This window comes from Salvelinus alpinus, chromosome 10 (genome assembly GCF_045679555.1).
Source record: "Salvelinus alpinus chromosome 10, SLU_Salpinus.1, whole genome shotgun sequence".
Classification (NCBI taxonomy): Eukaryota; Metazoa; Chordata; class Actinopteri; order Salmoniformes; family Salmonidae; genus Salvelinus; species Salvelinus alpinus.
The window spans coordinates 67,074,095-67,095,397 of record NC_092095.1 but is presented as its reverse complement, the minus strand read 5'-3'; the positions used below and the strand labels follow the sequence as shown (position 1 = coordinate 67,095,397).

General features: G+C 43.1%; 5 protein-coding genes across 11 annotated transcripts in view; 1 reads left to right on the top strand and 4 right to left on the bottom strand.

The window, feature by feature from the left end:
* The window catches only part of trak2 (trafficking protein, kinesin binding 2), a 61,916-nt gene that overhangs the window by 20,382 nt on the left and 20,231 nt on the right, over positions 1-21,303 (top strand). The window contains exon 1 of one of the 6 annotated variants that reach the window (XM_071330593.1): positions 15,792-15,810. The exons of the other annotated variants lie outside the window; for them this stretch is intronic. The gene's annotated coding sequence lies outside the window, so the exon portion shown is untranslated. Of the gene's footprint in view, positions 1-15,791; positions 15,811-21,303 lie in introns of those variants that run through there. 6 annotated transcript variants of the gene reach the window in all.
* On the bottom strand, positions 3,148-6,570 carry LOC139532680 (E3 ubiquitin-protein ligase TRIM39-like). Of its 2 annotated transcripts, none has more exons than XM_071330598.1 (2): positions 5,521-6,570; positions 3,148-4,882 (listed from the first exon to the last, which is right to left on the bottom strand). In XM_071330598.1, the coding sequence occupies exons 1-2, from the start codon at positions 5,543-5,545 to the stop codon at positions 3,612-3,614; spliced, it is 1,296 nt and encodes a 431-aa protein (XP_071186699.1). In that variant the 5' UTR covers positions 5,546-6,570; the 3' UTR covers positions 3,148-3,611. The 2 variants fall into 2 exon arrangements, with proteins under 2 accessions (XP_071186699.1, XP_071186700.1); XM_071330599.1 differs by having other exon boundaries at positions 3,148-4,889; positions 5,521-5,803.
* Positions 6,964-9,676, bottom strand: LOC139532678 (E3 ubiquitin-protein ligase TRIM39-like). Its single transcript, XM_071330595.1, has 2 exons — positions 9,386-9,676; positions 6,964-8,710 (listed from the first exon to the last, which is right to left on the bottom strand). The coding sequence occupies exon 2, from the start codon at positions 8,706-8,708 to the stop codon at positions 7,434-7,436; it is 1,275 nt and encodes a 424-aa protein (XP_071186696.1). The 5' UTR covers positions 8,709-8,710; positions 9,386-9,676; the 3' UTR covers positions 6,964-7,433.
* Positions 9,890-12,592, bottom strand: LOC139532679 (E3 ubiquitin-protein ligase TRIM39-like). Its single transcript, XM_071330596.1, has 2 exons — positions 12,305-12,592; positions 9,890-11,629 (listed from the first exon to the last, which is right to left on the bottom strand). Exon 2 carries the CDS (start codon positions 11,625-11,627, stop codon positions 10,353-10,355), a length of 1,275 nt encoding a protein of 424 aa, XP_071186697.1. The 5' UTR covers positions 11,628-11,629; positions 12,305-12,592; the 3' UTR covers positions 9,890-10,352.
* Positions 12,992-14,549, bottom strand: LOC139532681 (E3 ubiquitin-protein ligase TRIM21-like). The gene has a single exon (XM_071330600.1). It carries the CDS (start codon positions 14,542-14,544, stop codon positions 13,273-13,275), a length of 1,272 nt encoding a protein of 423 aa, XP_071186701.1. The 5' UTR covers positions 14,545-14,549; the 3' UTR covers positions 12,992-13,272.

The window sequence follows — 21,303 nt, the reverse complement described above, 5'->3', positions numbered from 1 at the left end:
GTTCCTATGCTTCCTGGCTGATGTTTTGGTCACTTTTGAATGCTGGCGGTGCTTTCACTCTAGTGGTAGCATGAGACGGAGTCTACAACCCACACAAGTGGCTCAGGTAGTGCAGCTCATCCAGGATGGCACATCAATGCGAGCTGTGGCAAGAAGGTTTGCTGTGTCTGTCAGTGTAGTGTCCAGAGCATGGAGGCGCTACCAGGAGACAGGCCAGTACATCAGGAGACGTGGAGGAGGCCGTAGGAGGGCAACAAACCAGCAGCAGGACCGCTACCCCCCCCCTTTTGTGCAAGGAGGAGCACTGCCAGAGCCCTGCAAAATGACCTCCAGCAGGCCACAAATGTGCATGTGTCAGCATATGGTCTCACAAGGGGTCTGAGGATCTCATCTCGGTACCTAATGGCAGTCAGGCTACCTCTGGCGAGCACATGGAGGGCTGTGCGGCCCCACAAAGAAATGCCACCCCACACCATGACTGTGTATTCCGCCGTGTTTCTTGAAAGCTCAGGTTTTTAGGTCAGGTCTTCTGTTGAATGTGTCCTTACACAGTGGGCACAGGACAGTGCTGTTCCAGTGTCTGCTGATAAAGGCCTTTATTGGTTGATCCCTTCCACTGGCTTGGATGGAATTCTGTGATCCCTACCTTACCCAGAACAAGTCCCACCCACTAGACTACTTTAAGATGCTACATGCTATCACAGGCATTTGTACAGTGTCAAGAAAAAGTATATGAACCCTTTGGAATTACCTGGATTTCTACATAAATTGGTCATACAATTTGATCTGATCTTCATCTAAGTCACAACAATAGACAAACACAGTCTTCTTAAACTAATAACACACAAACAATTATACGTTTTCATGTCTTTATTGAACACACCGTGTAAACATTCACAATGTAGGGTGGAAAAAGTATATGAACCCTTGAATTTATTAACAGGTTGACCCTTCTTTGGCAGCAATAACCTCAACCAAACCTTTTCTGTTGCGCATTAGACCTGCACAACGGTCAGGAGGAATTTTGGACCATTCATCTTCACAAAACTATTTCAGTTCAGCAATATTCTTGGGATGTCTGGTGTGAACCGCTCTCGAGGTCATGCCACAGCATTTTAAATTGTATTGATTTCAGGACTGACTGGGACACTCCAGAAGGTGTATTTTCTTCTGTTAAAGCCATTCTGTTGTTGATTTACTTCTGTGCTTTGGGTTTTTGTCCGGGTGCATCACCAAGCTTCTGAAGAACTTCAATGGGAGGACAGATAGCATTTCATTCTCCTGCAAAATGTCTTGATAAACTTGGGGATTCATTTTTCTGTCTGATGGCAAGCTGTCCAGGCCCTGAGGCAGCAAAGCAGCCCCAAACCATGATGCTCCCTCCACCATACTTTACAGTTGGGATGAGGTTTTGATGTTGGTGTACTGTGCTTTTTTATTTCTCCACACATAGTCTTGTGTGTTCCTTCCAAACAACTCAACTTTAGTTTAATCTGTCCACAGAATATTTTGCCAGAAGTGCTGTGAAACATCCAGATGCTCTTTTGCGAACTTCAGATCGATGTTTCTTTTGGACAGCAGTGGCTTCTTCCGTGGTGTCCTCCCATGAACATCATTCTTGTTTAGTGTTTTACGTATCGTACACTCGTCAACAGAGATGTTAGCATGTTACAGAGATTTCTGTAAGTCTTTAGCTGACACTCTAGGATTCTTCTTAACATCATTGAGCATTCTGCTATGTGCTCGTGCAGTCATCTTTGCAGGACGGCCACTCCTGGGGAGAGTAGCAACAGTGCTGAACTTTCTCCATTTATAGACAATTTGTCTTACTGTGGACTGATGAACATCAAGGCTTTTAGAGATACTTTTGTAACCCTTTCCAGCTTTATGCAAGTCAACAATTCTTAAGTCTTCTGAGATCGCTCTTGTTCGAGGCATGGTTCACATCAGGCAATGCTTCTTGTGAATAGCAAACTCAAATTTTGCTGAGTTAAAAAAAAAATAGGGCAGGGCAGCTCTAACCAACATCTCCAATCTCGTCTCATTGATTGGACTCCAGGTTAGCTGACTCCAATTAGCTTTTGGATAAGTCTTGGGGTTCACATACTTTTTGCAAACTACACTGTGAATGTTTAAATTATGTATTCAATATAGACAATAAAAAAAAAAAAATTGTGTTATTAGTTTAAGCACACTGTGTTCATCTATTGTTGTGACTAAGATGATCAGATAAAATGTTATGATTAATTTATGCAGAAATCCAGGTAATTCCAAAGGGTTCACATACTTTTTCTTGCCACTGTATCTGTAAACAATCTGGGTTTTCCCCTTTCCATCTGTGGAGCAACCATATATATAAAATGACTTCCTTGAAATTCACTATTTGAATCCTAAATATATCTTTAGACGCTACGTATGTAGTTCTACCCATACAATATTGATTCACAGTTTTCCACAGACAGATGATGCTTTTAATCCAGTGTAGGTAGAGACCAGATATCCAGGATGTGTGTTTTTTGACCTACCCTTGTATATTATGGAACACATTTAGTATTTACATGTGGAGAAGTAACTTTAAACGTATTTGTAACATTGTCAATCCTCAGATTTAACAAAGATCAAAGAAAGAACAATACTTTTTTAAATGATAATCACCAATGTCCAGGTTAATATTTTTTATTTATGTACTTACCTGGGTGTGTTTCCTGCTCCTCGTTGCTCTACACAGTCCACCTTCTGTCAAGAGGGGAGAGTTATGGAGTTGTGCTTTCACTTTAGCAAAAAGTTCTCTCTCAACTCATCCCTGTTCTGGACAGAACTTAGCTGTTGCACTTCCTCTGCTTGGCTTAGTTTAGTTTATTTGACAATTCATTTTTTTTTTGGTAAAGGCAAACTAGCTGTTTGTGTGTTCAAGTCATGTATAAATGTATCAGAGCCCAGTGAACATGTCTGTTTCTTCATGTGTCTCAGATGGCACCAGGGCCTGTATGTATTTTAACCCTAGGTGCTGGGAGGTGGAGGGAAGAGTCATATCGAGAAGTCAGTTTGTCTCTCAGATTACTACAATGCTCTGCTGCAGTAACCCTTCTGTTCCTCTGGGATGCATCGTCCTTATAAACAATTTAGACTCATAAAAACAAGAACACATTTATTCACTGTATTTATTATGTTTATTTGACATGGACCACATACAATAAACTCACTAGAAATGTAATGCATTGTACTAGATGTGGATAATACAGTATAAACTCCCAAATGAATCCAAACAACGTCTCAACACACTAGACTGAAAAATGGGAACAAAGACACAAGCTAAAACATATTCTACTGTAGATCAGATTTCAAGCATTATCCTCTGATTTTAACAGATACAACAAAACCATATCAAACATCATGGTCTAAACAGGCCGCAAAGAAGTCATGCTGCACAAATGAACCAATCATTGAACACCACGTTAGATATATTGCAGGCATGCTTCAGATTATAAAATCATATTGAGGCAGTTTCTGACATGATGTTAAACGAAAATGAAATTTGGTGTACGACTACTTGGCAGACCCCCTGAAAGCGGCCCAATATTATCAGCAGTTCTGCCTTATTGGACCCCAATTCAGTCAGTGTGATTGACAGGAGAGATGACCAATGAGTTTGGACCATCCTCATTATCACAGGGGTTCAAGTATGGATATAGTTTTTCAATGAAGCTACAACCAGTGAAAGAGTAGATATGAGACCTGTTTTCTACATCATAAAAGGAGATCTGACCCTCCTCGTAATCCACAAACACCCCCACCTTCTGGGGTTTCTGACTCAGGAAGAGGGGGATAGGGGGTGTGTCCTTGATCTCGTACTTACTCTCACCCGTCATATACAGAGCCCAGAGTCCACCATCAGGGCTTACAGCTGTTGGGCCCTTCCTGATGATGGACTCTCTGGCCACTCCTAACACCCATTCAATTTTTCCCCTAACCTGAACCTCAAAGTAGAATCTCCCTGAGGAGAAGCCCTCCTTTCCCAGGACAGCTAGACGAGTACTAAACCTCTTTGGGTTGTCAGGGATATTCCGCCATGTGTCTCCATAGCTCACTTGTTTCCTGTTCCCAGACACAATGAGACAGGGGTGTTCTGTATCAGGATCCAGAGTCACATCCACTGACCACTGCCGTATCATCTTCAGCTCAGCATTACACGACTTCTCCATCTCATTATGAAGTGTCTCCTCCAGCCGAGACAAAGCTCTCCTCACAGTTCCTACATGCAGATCCCTGTGAACACTGATCTCAGACCAGTCCTTGATCGGGGATGGGGAGTTCTGGTGGAGGGGGTCCAGCTCAGTGCCTCTCCTCAGCAGCTCAGTGATTTCCTGTTCCAGCTCTTCAATGAGCCCTTCAGCCTGCCTCTCAGCTGCTTTCTGCTTCTCCTCAACCTCCTCAATAACCTCACCCTGACTTCTCTCAATGGAGCGCACCAGAGCAGTGAAGACCTCCACACTTCCTGCTATCTCTCTCTCTGCATCTCTCTGGCTGAGCTCTACTAAGTATTTGATGTCCTTAACCTTCTGCAGTCGCTCCTGGACCATCTGCTGCACTTGTGCTACTTCTCCAGGCTTGGAAGAGGACTCCTCTCTGTCTGTGACCTTCATCCTCTTAAAATGATCTGCAACATCTCTGAGTGTTGTGTTTGTTTTTAGGTCAGGTCTTCTGTTGAATGTGTCCTTACACAGTGGACACTGGCACAGGGTAGTGCTGTTCCAGTATTCCCTGATACAGGCCTTGCAGAAGTTGTGTCCACATGGAATAGAGACTGGCTCAGTGAACACATCCAGACAGACAGAGCACAGGAACTGCTCTTCAGACAGGACATTGCTGGAGGTGGACATTTCTGAAACCTAATAGAAGACCACAGAGTTAGAAATGTAGCCGTCTTCATTTTAGAGTGTTTTACTGCCCCCTGCTGTACTGGAGTGTTTGTTCAGGAACATGATTTATTGGTTGATCCCTTCCACTGGCTTGGATGGAATTCTGTGATCCCTCCCTAACCCAGAACAAGTCCCACCCACTAGACTACTTTAAAATGCTGCATGCCATCACAGGCATTTGTCTCTGTGTGAACAATCTTATTTCCCCCCTATCTGTGGAGCAACCAGTTCTATAAAATGACTTCCTGGAATGAGTCAGCGTTGGATAGAAATTCATCTTTGATTAATAAATGTATCTTTAGAAGGTTAAACAAGAGTGTATATAGCTCTACCAAAATAATATTGGTTCAGTGTTCCACAGACGGACCATGCTTTTTATCCAGAGTAGGTAGAGACCAGATATCCAGGATGTGTGTAATTTGACCTACCCTTGCATATTATGGAGCAAAGTTTGTATTCACATTTTGAGAAGTAACTTTAAACGTACTTGTAACATTGTCAAGTCTCAGATTTAAGCCAGAATTGAACAAAGGTCAAAGAAAGAACAATAATTTAAATAATAATCACCAGTGTGTGCAGATTCATCTCTTTCTCTACTTACCTGGGTGCGTTTCCCCTCTTGACATTAGGTGGACTGTGTATCTGTATGTAGAACAACGAGGAGCAGGAGAGTTATGGAGTTGTACTTTCAGTTTAGCTAAAAGTTCTCAACTCATCCCTGTTCTGCCCAGAACTTAACTGTTGCAATTTCTCTGTTCTTGTTTATTTGACAATTGTACATTTGTCTAGGTACGGGTGTTACGTTCCCCAGTTTCTGTGTTGTAGCTTTTGTATTTGAGTGTGTGTGTGTTTCAGGAGATAGCTTCCTGAGTTCTCCCCAACCAGCTGATTGGTCGACTCAATGGCTAATTGATGATTGGAGAGCTGACCCCGCCCCCTCGTCAAGAAGCAGCTGACTCTAATTACTATTGCCACCTGAAGATATAAAAGCCAGTGTTCTGAGAGAGAGAGAGAGAGAGAGAGAGAGAGAGAGAGAGAGAGGCTGAGAGAGAGAGAGAGAGAGAGAGAGAGGCTGAGAGAGAGAGATCATTATAGGCTGAGAGAGAGAGATCATTATAGGCTGAGAGATATATATCATTATAGGCTGAGAGATATATATCATTATAGGCTGAGATTGAATGTTATATAGATCATTGCTGAGAGAGAGGTTTATGGCTGAGGGGTTATAGCATGTTGGTCGTGAGTATGCACTGTGTTAGTTGTTGTTGGTAGCAGCTTGGCTATGTTCTGTTTGTTGCTTTGTCAAAGCTTCTTTAATGACCTGAGTTAGTTTTCTCAGTTTTGTTGTGAAGTGGATTGTTTGTTATTCTGTTTCATTTGTTCCCAGGGGGGAAGGGGAAGGCACTTTGGGAGTGCTTAGGCAAGAGGTCCGTGGGCATACATATACCCGTAGTATATTCAATGTCTAGGCACACTAGGTAAGACCTGGGCGGACCACCCCCTGTATTTTGGTTAGGGCACCAGGTGGTGCTAAGATAGGTAGTAGTGGTTAGATAGGAGAGGGGGAGCTTTGATATTTACTTTCTTTGCTTTGGTTCGGTCCAGCCCCTTTTCCTCATATTACCGTGTAAGGAAATAAATCCTAGTAAGCGGTCAATTCTGCCTTTGTCGTCCTTCCTCACACCTACAGTTCATACCTATTTCACTTCACAGGGAGTTGAGTTGCAGCAGGGTGTTGCGTTCCCTCTTCACAGAGGTGTGCGTAACAACGGGCAAAGTGTGTGTGTGTGTGTTTTCTAGTCATGTGTAAATGTATCAGAGCCCAGTGTTGGTCCAGTGAACATGTCTGTTCCTTCCTGTGTCTCAAATGGCATCAGGGCCTGTATGTATTTTTAACCCTGGGTGCTGGGAGGTAGAGGGGGCAGCCAGATCTACAGGTCATTGTGGTTCTCAGATTACTTCAAGGTACTGCTGCAGTAAACCCTCTGTTCCACTGCATCACTCTTATAAACTATTTTAGACTCATAGAAACAAGAACAAAGCATTTATTTATTTTATCATGTTTATTTGACATGGAACACGTACAACTAAAACATAAAACTCACTAGAAATGTAATGCATTGTACTAGATGTGGATAATACAGTATAAACTCCCAAATGAATCCAAACAACGTCTCAACACACTAGACTGAAAAATGGGAACAAAGACACAAACTAAAACATATTCTACTGTAGATCAGATTTCAAGCATTATCCTCTGATTTTAACAGATACATCAGAACCATATCAAACATGGTCTTAACAGGCCGCAAATAATTAATGTTGCGCAAATGAACCAATCATTGAACACCACGTTAGATATATTGCAGGCATGCTTCAGATTATAAAATCATATTGATGCAGTTTCTGACATGTTAAACACCTAGATGTTATGAAATTTGGTGTACGACTACTTGGCAGACCCCCTGAAAGCGGCCCAATATTATCAGCACTTCTGCCTTATTGGACCCCAATTCAGTCAGTGTGATTGACAGGAGAGATGACCAATGGGGCTGTGTTTGGACCCTCTGAATTATTACAGGGGTTCAAGTATGGATATAGTTTCTCAGTGAAGGTATAACCAGTGAAAGAGTAGATATGAGACGTGTTTTCTACATCATAAAAGGAGATCTGACCCTCCTCGTAATCCACAAACACCCCCACCTTCTGGGGTTTCTGACTCAAGAAGAGGGGGATAGGGGGTGTGTCCTTGATCTCGTACTTATTCTCACCCGTCATATACAGAGCCCAGAGTCCACCATCAGGGCTTACAGCTGTTGGGCCCTTTCTGATGATGGACTCTCTGGCCACTCCTACCGCCCACTCAATTTTCCCTCTAACCTGAACCTCAAAGTAGAATCTCCCTGAGGAGAAGCCCTCCTTTCCCAGGACAGCTAGACGAGTACTAAACCTCTTTGGGTTGTCAGGGATATTCCGCCGTGTGTCTCCATAGCTCACTTGTTTCTTGTTCTCAGACACAATGAGACAGGGGTGTTCTGTATCAGGATCCAGAGTCACATCCACTGACCACTGCCGTATCATCTTCAGCTCAGCATTACACGACTTCTCCATCTCATTATGAAGTGTCTCCTCCAGCCGAGACAAAGCTCTCCTCACAGTTCCTACATGCAGATCCCTGTGAACACTGATCTCAGACCAGTCCTTGATCGGGGATGGGGAGTTCTGGTGGAGGGGGTCCAGCTCAGTGCCTCTCCTCAGCAGCTCAGTGATTTCCTGTTCCAGCTCTTCAATGAGCCCTTCAGCCCGCCTCTCAGCTGCTTTCTGCTTCTCCTCAACCTCCTCAATAACCTCACCCTGACTTCTCTCAATGGAGCGCACCAGAGCAGTGAACACCTCCACACTTCCTGCTATCTCTCTCTCTGCATCTCTCTGGCTGAGCTCTACTGCGTATTTGATGTCCTTAACCTTCTGCAGTCGCTCCTGGATCATCTGCTGCACTTGTGCTCCTTCTCCAGGCTTGGAAGAGGACTCCTCTCTGTCTGTGACCTTCATCCTCTTAAAATGATCTGCAACTTCTCTGAGTATTGTGTTGGTTTTTAGGTCAGGTCTTCTGTTGAATGTGTCCTTACACAGTGGACACTGGCACAGGACAGTGCTGTTCCAGTATTCCCTGATACAGGCCTTGCAGAAGTTGTGTCCACATGGAATAGAGACTGGCTCAGTGAACACATCCAGACAGATAGAGCACAGGAACTGCTCTTCAGACAGGACATTGCTGGAGGTGGACATTTCTGAAACCCAATAGAAGACCACAGAGTTAGACATGTAGCTGTCTTCATTTTAGAATATTTTACTGCCCCCTGCTGTACTGGAGTGTTTGTTCAGGAACATGATTTATTGGTTGATCCCTTCCACTGGCTTGGATGGAATTCTGTGATCCCTCCCTAACCCAGAACAAGTCCCACCCACTAGACTACTTTAAAATGCTGCATGCCATCACAGGCATTTGTCTCTGTGTGAACAATCTTATTTTCCCCCTTCTATCTGTGGAGCAACCAGTTCTATAAAATGACTTCCTGGAATGAGTCAGCTATGGATAGAAATTTGCTATTTGATTACTAATTGTATCTTTTAGATGGTAATACAAGAGTGTACATAGAGCTACCAAAATAATATTGATTCAGTGTTCCACAGACAGACCATGCTTTTTACCGAGAGTACTGTAGATAGAGAAACAATATCCAGGAGACGTATAATTTGGTCTACCTTTGTATATTATGGAGCACATGCCCTAAATGTCTTCACATTTGGAAAGTGACTTTCAATGTACCTGTAACATTGTCAATTCTCAAATTTTTACCAGATTGTTTTACAAAGATCAAAGAAAGAACAGCTGAGAAACACAAAGTAATGTGATTTTGGAGTAAAATGATCACCAGTGTCTATATTCCTCTTTCTCTACTTACCTGGGTGTGTTTTCCCTCTTGTCTTGACAGAAGGTTGACTGTGTATCTGTGTGTAGAGTGATGTGGAGCAGGAGAGTTATGCACTTTCACTTTCACTTTAGCTAAATGTTATCACTCAACTCTTTCCTGTTCTGCCACAACTTAACTGTTTCACGTTCTCTGTACTTAGTTTAGTTTTTTTTTACAATTTAAGGTTGTACAGTTAAGTGCAAACTAGCTGTGTGTGTGTGTGTGCACATTTGGTGTGTGTGTGTGCATGTTTTTGAGTCATGTATAAATGTATCAGAGTCCAGTGAAGGTGTCTGTTCCTTCCTGTGTCTCAAATGGCACCAGGGCCTGTATGTATTTTTAACCCTGGCTTCTGGAGGGGGAGGGAGGGGCCACATCTAGAGGTCAGTGTTGGCCTCAGAAGCCACTGCTGCAGTGACCCCTCTGTTCCACTGTATCACTCTTATAAACTATTTTAGACTCATAAAAACAAGAATAAAGCATTTATTTATTTTATCATGTTTATTTGACATGGGCCACATGCAACTAAAACATAAAACTCACTAGAAATGTAATGCATTGTACTAGATGTGGATAATACAGTATAAACTCCCAAATGAATCCAAACAACGTCTCAACACACTAGACTGAAAAATGGGAAAAAAGACACAAGCTAAAACATATTCTACTGTAGATCAGATTTCAAGCATTATCCTCTGATTTTAACAGATACAACAAAACCATATCAAACATCATGGTCTAAACAGGCCGCAAAGAAGTCATGCTGCACAAATGAACCAATCATTGAACACCACGTTAGATATATTGCAGGCATGCTTCAGATTATAAAATCATATTGAGGCAGTTTCTGACATGATGTTAAACACCTAGATGTTATGACATTTGGTGTACGACTACTTGGCAGACCCCCTGAAAGCGGCCCAATATTATCAGCAGTTCTGCCTTATTGGACCCCAATTCAGTCAGTGTGATTGACAGGAGAGATGACCAATGGGGCTGTGTTTGGACCCTCTGAATTATTACAGGGGTTCAAGTATGGATATAGTTTCTCAGTGAAGGTATAACCAGTGAAAGAGTAGATATGAGACGTGTTTTCTACATCATAAAAGGAGATCTGACCCTCCTCGTAATCCACAAACACCCCCACCTTCTGGGGTTTCTGACTCAGGAAGAGGGGGATAGGGGGTGTGTCCTTGATCTCGTACTTATTCTCACCCTTCATATACAGAGCCCAGAGTCCACCATCAGGGCTTACAGCTGTTGGGCCCTTCCTGATGATGGACTCTCTGGCCACTCCTACCTCCCACTCAATTTTCCCTCTAACCTGAACCTCAAAGTAGAATCTCCCTGAGGAGAAGCCCTCCTTTCCCAGGACAGCTAGACGAGTACTAAACCTCTTTGGGTTGTCAGGGATATTCCGCCGTGTGTCTCCATAGCTCACTTGTTTCTTGTTCTCAGACACAATGAGACAGGGGTGTTCTGTATCAGGATCCAGAGTCACATCCACTGACCACTGCCGTATCATCTTCAGCTCAGCATTACACGACTTCTCCATCTCATTATGAAGTGTCTCCTCCAGCCGAGACAAAGCTCTCCTCACAGTTCCTACATGCAGATCCCTGTGAACACTGATCTCAGACCAGTCCTTGATCGGGGATGGGGAGTTCTGGTGGAGGGGGTCCAGCTCAGTGCCTCTCCTCAGCAGCTCAGTGATTTCCTGTTCCAGCTCTTCAATGAGCCCTTCAGCCCGCCTCTCAGCTGCTTTCTGCTTCTCCTCAACCTCCTCAATAACCTCACCCTGACTTCTCTCAATGGAGCGCACCAGAGCAGTGAACACCTCCACACTTCCTGCTATCTCTCTCTCTGCATCTCTCTGGCTGAGCTCTACTGCGTATTTGATGTCCTTAACCTTCTGCAGTCGCTCCTGGATCATCTGCTGCACTTGTGCTCCTTCTCCAGGCTTGGAAGAGGACTCCTCTCTGTCTGTGACCTTCATCCTCTTAAAATGATCTGCAACTTCTCTGAGTATTGTGTTGGTTTTTAGGTCAGGTCTTCTGTTGAATGTGTCCTTACACAGTGGACACTGGCACAGGACAGTGCTGTTCCAGTATTCCCTGATACAGGCCTTGCAGAAGTTGTGTCCACATGGAATAGAGACTGGCTCAGTGAACACATCCAGACAGATAGAGCACAGGAACTGCTCTTCAGACAGGACATTGCTGGAGGTGGACATTTCTGAAACCCAATAGAAGACCACAGAGTTAGACATGTAGCTGTCTTCATTTTAGAATATTTTACTGCCCCCTGCTGTACTGGAGTGTTTGTTCAGGAACATGATTTATTGGTTGATCCCTTCCACTGGCTTGGATGGAATTCTGTGATCCCTCCCTAACCCAGAACAAGTCCCACCCACTAGACTACTTTAAAATGCTGCATGCCATCACAGGCATTTGTCTCTGTGTGAACAATCTTATTTTCCCCCTTCTATCTGTGGAGCAACCAGTTCTATAAAATGACTTCCTGGAATGAGTCAGCTATGGATAGAAATTTGCTATTTGATTACTAATTGTATCTTTTAGATGGTAATACAAGAGTGTACATAGAGCTACCAAAATAATATTGATTCAGTGTTCCACAGACAGACCATGCTTTTTACCGAGAGTACTGTAGATAGAGAAACAATATCCAGGAGACGTATAATTTGGTCTACCTTTGTATATTATGGAGCACATGCCCTAAATGTCTTCACATTTGGAAAGTGACTTTCAATGTACCTGTAACATTGTCAATTCTCAAATTTTTACCAGATTGTTTTACAAAGATCAAAGAAAGAACAGCTGAGAAACACAAAGTAATGTGATTTTGGAGTAAAATGATCACCAGTGTCTATATTCCTCTTTCTCTACTTACCTGGGTGTGTTTTCCCTCTTTGTCTTGACAGAAGGTTGACTGTGTATCTGTGTGTAGAGTGATGTGGAGCAGGAGAGTTATGCACTTTCACTTTCACTTTAGCTAAATGTTATCACTCAACTCTTTCCTGTTCTGCCACAACTTAACTGTTTCACGTTCTCTGTACTTAGTTTAGTTTTTTTTTACAATTTAAGGTTGTACAGTTAAGTGCAAACTAGCTGTGTGTGTGTGTGTGCACATTTGGTGTGTGTGTGTGCATGTTTTTGAGTCATGTATAAATGTATCAGAGTCCAGTGAAGGTGTCTGTTCCTTCCTGTGTCTCAAATGGCACCAGGGCCTGTATGTATTTTTAACCCTGGCTTCTGGAGGGGGAGGGAGGGGCCACATCTAGAGGTCAGTGTTGGCCTCAGAAGCCACTGCTGCAGTGACCCCTCTGTTCCACTGTATCACTCTTATAAACTATTTTAGACTCATAAAAACAAGAATAAAGCATTTATTTATTTTATCATGTTTATTTGACATGGGCCACATGCAACTAAAACATAAAACTCACTAGAAATGTAATGCATTGTACTAGAGTTGGATAATTCAGTACAAACTCCCAAATGAATACAAGCAAAGTCTCAACACACTAGACTGAAAAATGGGAACAAAGACACAAACTAAAACATATTCTACTGTAGATCAGATTTCAAGCATTATCCTCTGATTTTAACAGATACAACAGAACCATATCAAACATCATGGTCTAAACAGGCCGCAAAGAAGTCATGTTGCGCAAATGAACCAATCATTGAACACCACGTTAGATATATTGCAGGCATGCTTCAGATTATAAAATCATATTGAGGCAGTTTCTGACATGATGTTAAACACCTAGATGTTGTGAAATTTGGTGTACGACTACTTGGCAGACCCCCTGAAAGCGGCCCAATATTATCAGCAGTTCTGCCTTGTTGGACCCCAATTCAGTCAGTGTGATTGACAGGAGAGATGACCAATGGGGCTGAGTTTGGACCCTCCTCATTATCACAGGGGTTCAAGTATGGATATAGTTTCTCAGTGAAGGTACAACCAGTGAAAGAGTAGATATGAGACATGTTTTCTACATCATAAAAGGAGATCTGACCCTCCTCGTAATCCACAAACACCCCCACCTTCTGGGGTTTCTGACTCAGGAAGAGGGAGAAAGGGGGTGTGTCCTTGGCTACATATTTATTCCTATTCATATACAGAGCCCAGAGTCCACCCTCGGGGCTTACAGCTGTTGGGCCCTTCCTGATGATGGACTCTCTGGCCACTCCTACCTGCCATTCAATCTTCCCTCTCACCTGAACCTCAAAGTAGAATCTCCCTGAGGAGAAGCCCTCCTTTCCCAGGACCGATAGATAACATTCAAACCTCTCTGGGAGGTCAGGGACAATCTGCCGTATGTCTCCATAGCTCACTTGTTTCCTGTCCTCTGACACAATGAGCTTGCAGTGTGCTGTATCCGGGTCCAGAGTCAAATCCACTGACCACTGCCGTAACCTCCTCAGCTCAGGATCCCACAACTTCTCTATCTCTTTCAGAAGTGTGTCCTCCAGCTGAGACAGAGCTTTCCTCACAGTTCCTACATGCAGATCCCTGTGAACACTGATCTCAGACCAGTCCTTGATTGGGGATGGGGAGTTCTGGTGGAGGGGGTCCAGCTCAGTGCCTCTCCTCAGCAGCTCAGTGATTTCCTGTTCCAGCTCTTCAATGAGCCCTTCAGCCTGCCTCTCAGCTGCTTTCTGTTTCTCCTCAACCTCCTCAATAACCTCACCCTGACTTCTCTCAATGGAGCGCACCAGAGCAGTGAAGACCTCCACACTTCCTGCTATCTCTCTCTCTGCATCTCTCTGGCTGAGCTCTACTGAGTATTTGATGTCCTTAACCTTCTGCAGTCGCTCCTGGATCATCTGCTGCACTTGTGCTCCTTCCCCAGGCTTGGAAGAGGACTCCTCTCTGTCTGTGACCTTCATCCTCTTAAAATGATCTGCAACATCTCTGAGTGTTGTGTTGGTTTTTAGGTCAGGTCTTCTGTTGAATGTGTCCTTACACAGTGGACACTGGCACAGGACAGTGCTGTTCCAGTATTCCCTGATACAGGCCTTGCAGAAGTTGTGTCCACATGGAATAGAGACTGGCTCAGTGAACACATCCAGACAGATAGAGCACAGGAACTGCTCTTCAGACAGGACATTGCTGGAGGTGGACATTTCTGAAACCTAATAGAAGACCACAGAGTTAGAAATGTAGCTGTCTTCATTTTAGAGTGTTTTACTGCCCCCTGCTGTACTGGAGTGTTTGTTCAGGAACATGATTTATTGGTTGATCCCTTCCACTGGCTTGGATGGAATTCTGTGATCCCTCCCTTACCCAGAACAAGTCCCACCCACTAGACTACTTTAGTTTGCCATTCTGTAATAAAAGGGCAGCCACAGAGTTAGATATATCCTGTTAGAGGTCATAGCAAAATATTGATTTATACCTTAATAGACATATATACCCAATTATGAGAGGGCCATAAACAAGAACTAATAATGCTGCATATGGTTAAAATCTCACCTTCCTGGTAAAAAATGTTATAAGTTGCTGAGGTGTAGTCACTCACTTTTGAGGACACAAGCTCAAGTACATAGTAGAACTATGATGCCAACATTTTTTAAATATTTTTTATTTATCCTTTATTTAACTAGGCATGTCAGTTAAGATCAAATTCTTATTTAGAATGACGGCCTACCCCGGCCTAACCCGGACGACGCTGAGCCAATTGTGCTCCGCCCTATTGGACTCCCGATCACAGCTGGTTGTGATACAGCCCGGGATTGAACCAGGGTCTGTAGTGACACCTCTAGCACTGAGATGCAGTGCCTTTTAGAACGCTGCGCCACTCGGGAGCCCAGGTAAATATCATGTGATGTAGCTCCTATTCAACAAAAGTGGTTGAATGGGGCCTGAAATGACTGATATGCCTTCTAAATATAGTAATAATTAAATGATCTATTGACTAACTATATGATTTCACCTTCCTTATAACTGTAAAATAATATATTTTGTGAAAGTACAATATGGCACCATTTCATAGAACTGATGATATTGAAGGGTCTTCCCTGCTGGCTCTGAGCAATGCACAGATGCCATTCAAATGCCTGCCGACTTGTTGCAACTTCCGCTTTAAGTACTAAGTGATGTTTGTCCGTCTGTGACCAAGAGAAAGTGGTCTTGTTTCAGTTCTACAAAATGCTTTTGTATTTGTTCATGTTGGCTGGTCTAACTCTGTGTGAACATCACAGCGTTTGGGGCTGTGACCTACTGAGCCAGAGGAAATCAGTCCTTTGTTTGAATAGGTCTATCACTCCTTCAGCTGTTGAGTGGAACGGGACAACCTTAAAGCTTTTTTGTAAATCATTCCATTTGTTTCTAAACCCTCCACAGACACATCTACAAGCTAAAAACACATTCATTACCAATCCAAAACCCAAGTAAGTCCCTTATGTCAGGACTCTTTGTCTCTAGCAGGTTTTAGAGGGTGCACGTGGAACCTCCTATCTTTGGCATTGGGCAGTGCCAGCTCCATTTTTTAAAAGTAGTTGGTACATTTTCTTCTTTCCTGTTTTTGAGGGGTGGTAGAGCCAACATTGGTGATTTACTGCCACCTTCCACTCTTGAGTGTCTGCTCAGTAGTGTCTGATAACTCCATCCATATCAGTTGAAGTGATCTGATCTCTCCCTAACCCACAGCAAGTCCCACTCCGTTGACTACTCTAAAATGTTGCATGCTATCTATCACAGACATTTGTCCCAAGTGCCAAACCTTTTCTCACTCTGTGGTGGAACCGAATATTCTTATAGCTCACCTTAGATAGTTCATAACCTTGTGGCACCAGACTGATTGCTGCGTTCACCATTCTGTTTTACTGCACGTATAAGTCTGGGATTTCTCCAACAGAAGGGCTTTTGGAATTAGAAAAAAATTGGCTGGTCCAATCAGCTTCCTCTTTAAAAACAGGGGGTGTATTTGGGACGAAAACCCACGCAACGAAATAGTGTGCTTTGAATTAGGCCGCCCTCTGATTGAACGGAACGTGTGATCCACTCGCTGACAAGTAGTTTTGAATAATACCTGCCATTACAGACATGTACTCAAACGGTTTAAGTTAGGAGGTATGCCACATGCCAGACTGATACGTGAAGGGTGTCAAATATACAAATCTTCCCAGCGTGAAATAGTTCCCAATCCTTCTGATTGTGACGTCATGTTGTCAAATATATCACAGCGTGAAAATGTTCCCAGTTCAATAATTGCGTGTGGATGGCTGAGCTCGTCCGGGTGTCTCTTACTACGTACATGAAGGGAAACGGACTGGTGAACTCAGCCTTCAGGCGTCTTTTACAATGTGAATTGTCAAACTATGGGTAGAGCCAAGCACAAAGTCTGTGTGTGCAAGAAATGGAATTCACTCCTTCTAAACAACATACTTTTTTTATAGAAAGGTTGCCATTTACAGGGTACCACTGGTGCTCCCAATTTAAAAAAAGTTAGGAGCACAGCATAACATTTAGGAGCACCAGAGAAGATTAGTTTAAAATCTATTGAGATATAGCCTGTATGTGTGTGTGTATATATATATATATATATATATATACAGTGGGGAGAACAAGTATTTGATACACTGCCGATTTTGCAGGTTTTCCTACTTACAAAGCATGTAGAGGTCTGTAATTTTTATCATAGGTACACTTCAACTGTGGGAGACGGAATCTAAAACAAAAATCCAGAAAATCACATTGTATGATTTTTAAGTAATTAATTTGCATTTTATTGCATGACATAAGTATTTGATACATCAGAAAAGCAGAACTTAATATTTGGTACAGAAACCTTTGTTTGCAATTACAGAGATCATACGTTTCCTGTAGTTCTTGACCAGGTTTGCACACACTGCAGCAGGGATTTTGGCCCACTCCTCCATACAGACCTTCTCCAGATCCTTCAGGTTTCGGGGCTGTCGCTGGGCAATACGGACTTTCAGCTCCCTCCAAAGATTTTCTATTGGGTTCAGGTCTGGAGACTGGCTAGGCCACTCCAGGACCTTGAGATGCTTCTTACGGAGCCACTCCTTAGTTGCCCTGGCTGTGTGTTTCGGGTCGTTGTCATGCTGGAAGACCCAGCCACGACCCATCTTCAATGCTCTTACTGAGGGAAGGAGGTTGTTGGTCAAGATCTCGCGATACATGGCCCCATCCATCCTCCCCTCAATACGGTGCAGTCGTCCTGTCCCCTTTGCAGAAAAGCATCCCCAAAGAATGATGTTTCCACCTCCATGCTTCACGGTTGGGATGGTGGTCTTGGGGTTGTACTCATCCTTCTATTCCTCCAAACACGGCGAGTGGAGTTTAGAGCAAAAAGCTCTATTTTTGTCTCATCAGACCACATGACCTTCTCCCATTCCTCCTCTGGATCATCCAGATGGTCATTGGCAAACTTCAGACGGGCCTGGACATGCGCTGGCTTGAGCAGGGGGACCTTGCGTGCGCTGCAGGATTTTAATCCATGACGGCGTAGTGTGTTACTAATGGTTTTCTTTGAGACTGTGGTCCCAGCTCTCTTCAGGTCATTGACCAGGTCCTGCCGTGTAGTTCTGGGCTGATCCCTCACATTCCTCATGATCATTGATGCCCCACGAGGTGAGATCTTGCATGGAGCCCCAGACCGAGGGTGATTGACCGTCATCTTGAACTTCTTCCATTTTCTAATAATTGTGCCAACAGTTGTTGCCTTCTCACCAAGCTGCTTGGCTATTGTCCTGTAGCCCATCCCAGCCTTGTACAGGTCTACAATTTATCCCTGATGTCCTTACACAGCTCTCTGGTCTTGGCCATTGTGGAGAGGTTGGAGTCTGTTTGATTGAGTGTGTGGACAGGTGTCTTTTATACAGGTAACGAGTTCAAACAGGTGCAGTTAATACAGGTAATGAGTGGAGAACAGGAGGGCTTCTTAAAGAAAAACTAACAGGTCTGTGAGAGCCGGAATTCTTACTGGTTGGTAGGTGATCAAATACTTATGTCATGCAATAAAATGCAAATTAATTACTTAAAAATCATACAATGTGATTTTCTGGATTTTTGTTTTAGATTCCTTCTCTTACAGTTGAAGTGTACCTATGATAAAAATTACAGACCTCTACATGCTTTGTAAGTAGGAAAACCTGCAAAATTGTCAGTGTATCAAATACTTGTTCTCCCCACTGTATATATATATATATATATATATATATATATATATATATATATATTTACTATTGCGATTGATTACTATTGCAACAACACATCATCAGTAGGGTAAAACTAACCTGTCTCACGACGGTCTTATATATATATATATATATACAGTGGGGAGAACAAGTATTTGATACACTGCCGATTTTGCAGGTTTTCCTACTTACAAAGCATGTAGAGGTCTGTAATTTTTATCATAGGTACACTTCAACTGTGAGAGACGGAATCTAAAACAAAAATCCTGAAAATCACATTGTATGATTTTTAAGTAATTAATTAGCATTTTATTGCATGACATAAGTATTTGATACATCAGAAAAGCAGAACTTAATATTTAGTACAGAAACTTTTGTTTGCAATTACAGAGATCATACATTTCCTGTAGTTCTTGACCAGGTTTGCACGCACTGCAGCAGGGATTTTGGCCCACTCCTCCATACAGACCTTCTCCAGATCCTTCACGTTTCGGGGCTGTCGCTGGGCAATACGGACTTTCAGCTCCCTCCAAAAATGTTCTATTTGGTTCAGGTCTGGAGACTGGCTAGGCCACTCCAGGACCTTGAGATGCTTCTTACGGAGCCACTCCTTAGTTGCCATGGCTGTGTGTTTCGGGTCATTGTCATGCTGGAAGACCCAGCCACGACCCATCTTCAATGCTCTTACTGAGGGAAGGAGGTTGTTGGCCAAGATCTCACGATACATGGCCCCATCCATCCTCCCCTCAATACGGTGCAGTCGTCCTGTCCCCTTTGCAGAAAAGCATCCCCAAAGAATGATGTTTCCACCTCCGTGCTTCACGGTTGGGATGGTGTTCTTGGGGTTGTACTCATCCTTCTTCTTCCTCCAAACACGGCGAGTGGAGTTTAGACCAAAAAGCTCTATTTTTTCTCATCAGACCACATGACCTTCTCCCATTCCTCCTCTGGATCATCCAGATGGTCATTGGCAAACTTCAGACGGGCCTGGACATGCGCTGGCTTGAGCAGGGGGACGTTGTGTGCGCTGCAGGATTTTAATCCGTGACGGCGTAGTGTGTTACTAATGGTTTTCTTTGAGACTGTGGTCCCAGCTCTCTTCAGGTCATTGACCAGGTCCTGCCGTGTAGTTCTGGGCTGATCCCTCACCTTCCTCATGATCATTGATGCCCCACGAGGTGAGATCTTGCATGGAGCCCCAGACCGAGGGTGATTGACCGTCATCTTGAACTTCTTCCATTTTCTAATAATTGCGCCAACAGTTGTTGCCTTCTCACCAAGCTGCTTGCCTATTGTCCTGTAGCCCATCCCAGCCTTGTGCAGGTCTACAATTTTATCCCTGATGTCCTTACACAGCTTTCTGGTCTTGGCCATTGTGGAGAGGTTGGAGTCTGTTTGATTGAGTGTGTGGACAGGTGTCTTTTATACAGGTAACAAGTTCAAACAGGTGCAGTTAATACAGGTAATGAGTGGAGAACAGGAGGGCTTCTTAAAGAAAAACTAACAGGTCTGTGAGAGCCGGAATTCTTACTGGTTGGTAGGTGATCAAATACTTATGTCATGCAATAAAATGCTAATTAATTACTTAAAAATCATACAATGTGATTTTCAGGATTTTTTTAGATTCCGTCTCTCACAGTTGAAGTGTACCTATGATAAAAATTACAGACCTCTACATGCTTTGTAAGTAGGAAAACCTGCAAAATCGGCAGTGTATCAAATACTTGTTCTCCCCACTGTATATATATATACAGGCTATATCTCCTAGCTACTTCTGAAGCACTAGTTGTGCTCTAAACTAATATGTAACCCTGTAAAGACCTTTGTTTATTACAAAAACCTAAAATGTTGATACAAATACCTCTCATTGAAATTACAAAGGCATTTGTGGAATATTTTGGTTTTTACATTACATTTAAAAGCACTATTTTCCTATTGATGCATAACATTTGAAAATTGGACACCGTCTCTTTTAGAAAGTTGTGAGTGACAACATGCAAGAGATCAGTCTTTGATTCGTTGATCTCCTGAAGAAGGCTAATCCTTTTCCTTTCTTTCTGTACCCCCACATGTATATACTAGTAAAGTTACCAGGTTGTTAGCTAGAAAACTGAACAAATGTTAACGACCCGCGACATGGTTTATGAATATAAAATGTGTCTTCAGTCCTCATAGGAACATGTTGCTCCGGTAATATGTGCTAAACAGGTCTAGAAACAAGCTGGTTCAGCTGTAGGTATGGTGCTATCATGATGATTTCTCATTAGGGCACTCGGAAGCAGCTGTACAGAGAAGCCTGATCTGGGTAATAGTTTTTGTGTGTGTGTGGGGTGGGGGGGGGCACTGGTAATGCAACCAATATGGTTGGACTCTAGAGCCCTGGTTGGCATAGAGTCAAGTCTACAAAACCTTGTGGATGTTATTCATAACGGATTCTAGTTTTGGGAACAGAAAATTGTATAGAGATCGTATTTTCATCTATGAAAACATTTAGCTGAATGTCAACCCAGTTTCAGATATGGTAAGGAGATGAAGCCCCTAGTGGATGTGACGGCTTGTCCTCTAGTATTCAAATAGAGAATTTCAATAAGGCTTTCTCGTTCCAGGAATGATATTTTATGGTTATGGATGCACCACAGATGTGATAAGAGGAACGGTGATTGATCACATATAGAGTATATCCTCACATTTGTTATGGGCTTCCTGTCCTGACCATATTTG

Bases quoted from the DNA above. Each gene is read 5' to 3' on its own strand.
- LOC139532679 (XM_071330596.1), bottom strand. From the start codon at position 11,627: ATGTCCACCTCCAGCAATGTCCTGTCTGAAGAGCAGTTCCTGTGCTCT.
- LOC139532681 (XM_071330600.1), bottom strand. From the start codon at position 14,544: ATGTCCACCTCCAGCAATGTCCTGTCTGAAGAGCAGTTCCTGTGCTCT.
- LOC139532680 (XM_071330598.1), bottom strand. From the start codon at position 5,545: ATGTCAAGAGGGGAAACGCACCCAG. The intron at 4,883-5,520 runs GTAAGTAGAGAA...ATTAGGTTTCAG, and splicing joins AAGAGGGGAAACGCACCCAG to AAATGTCCACCTCCAGCAAT.
- LOC139532678 (XM_071330595.1), bottom strand. From the start codon at position 8,708: ATGTCCACCTCCAGCAATGTCCTGTCTGAAGAGCAGTTCCTGTGCTCT.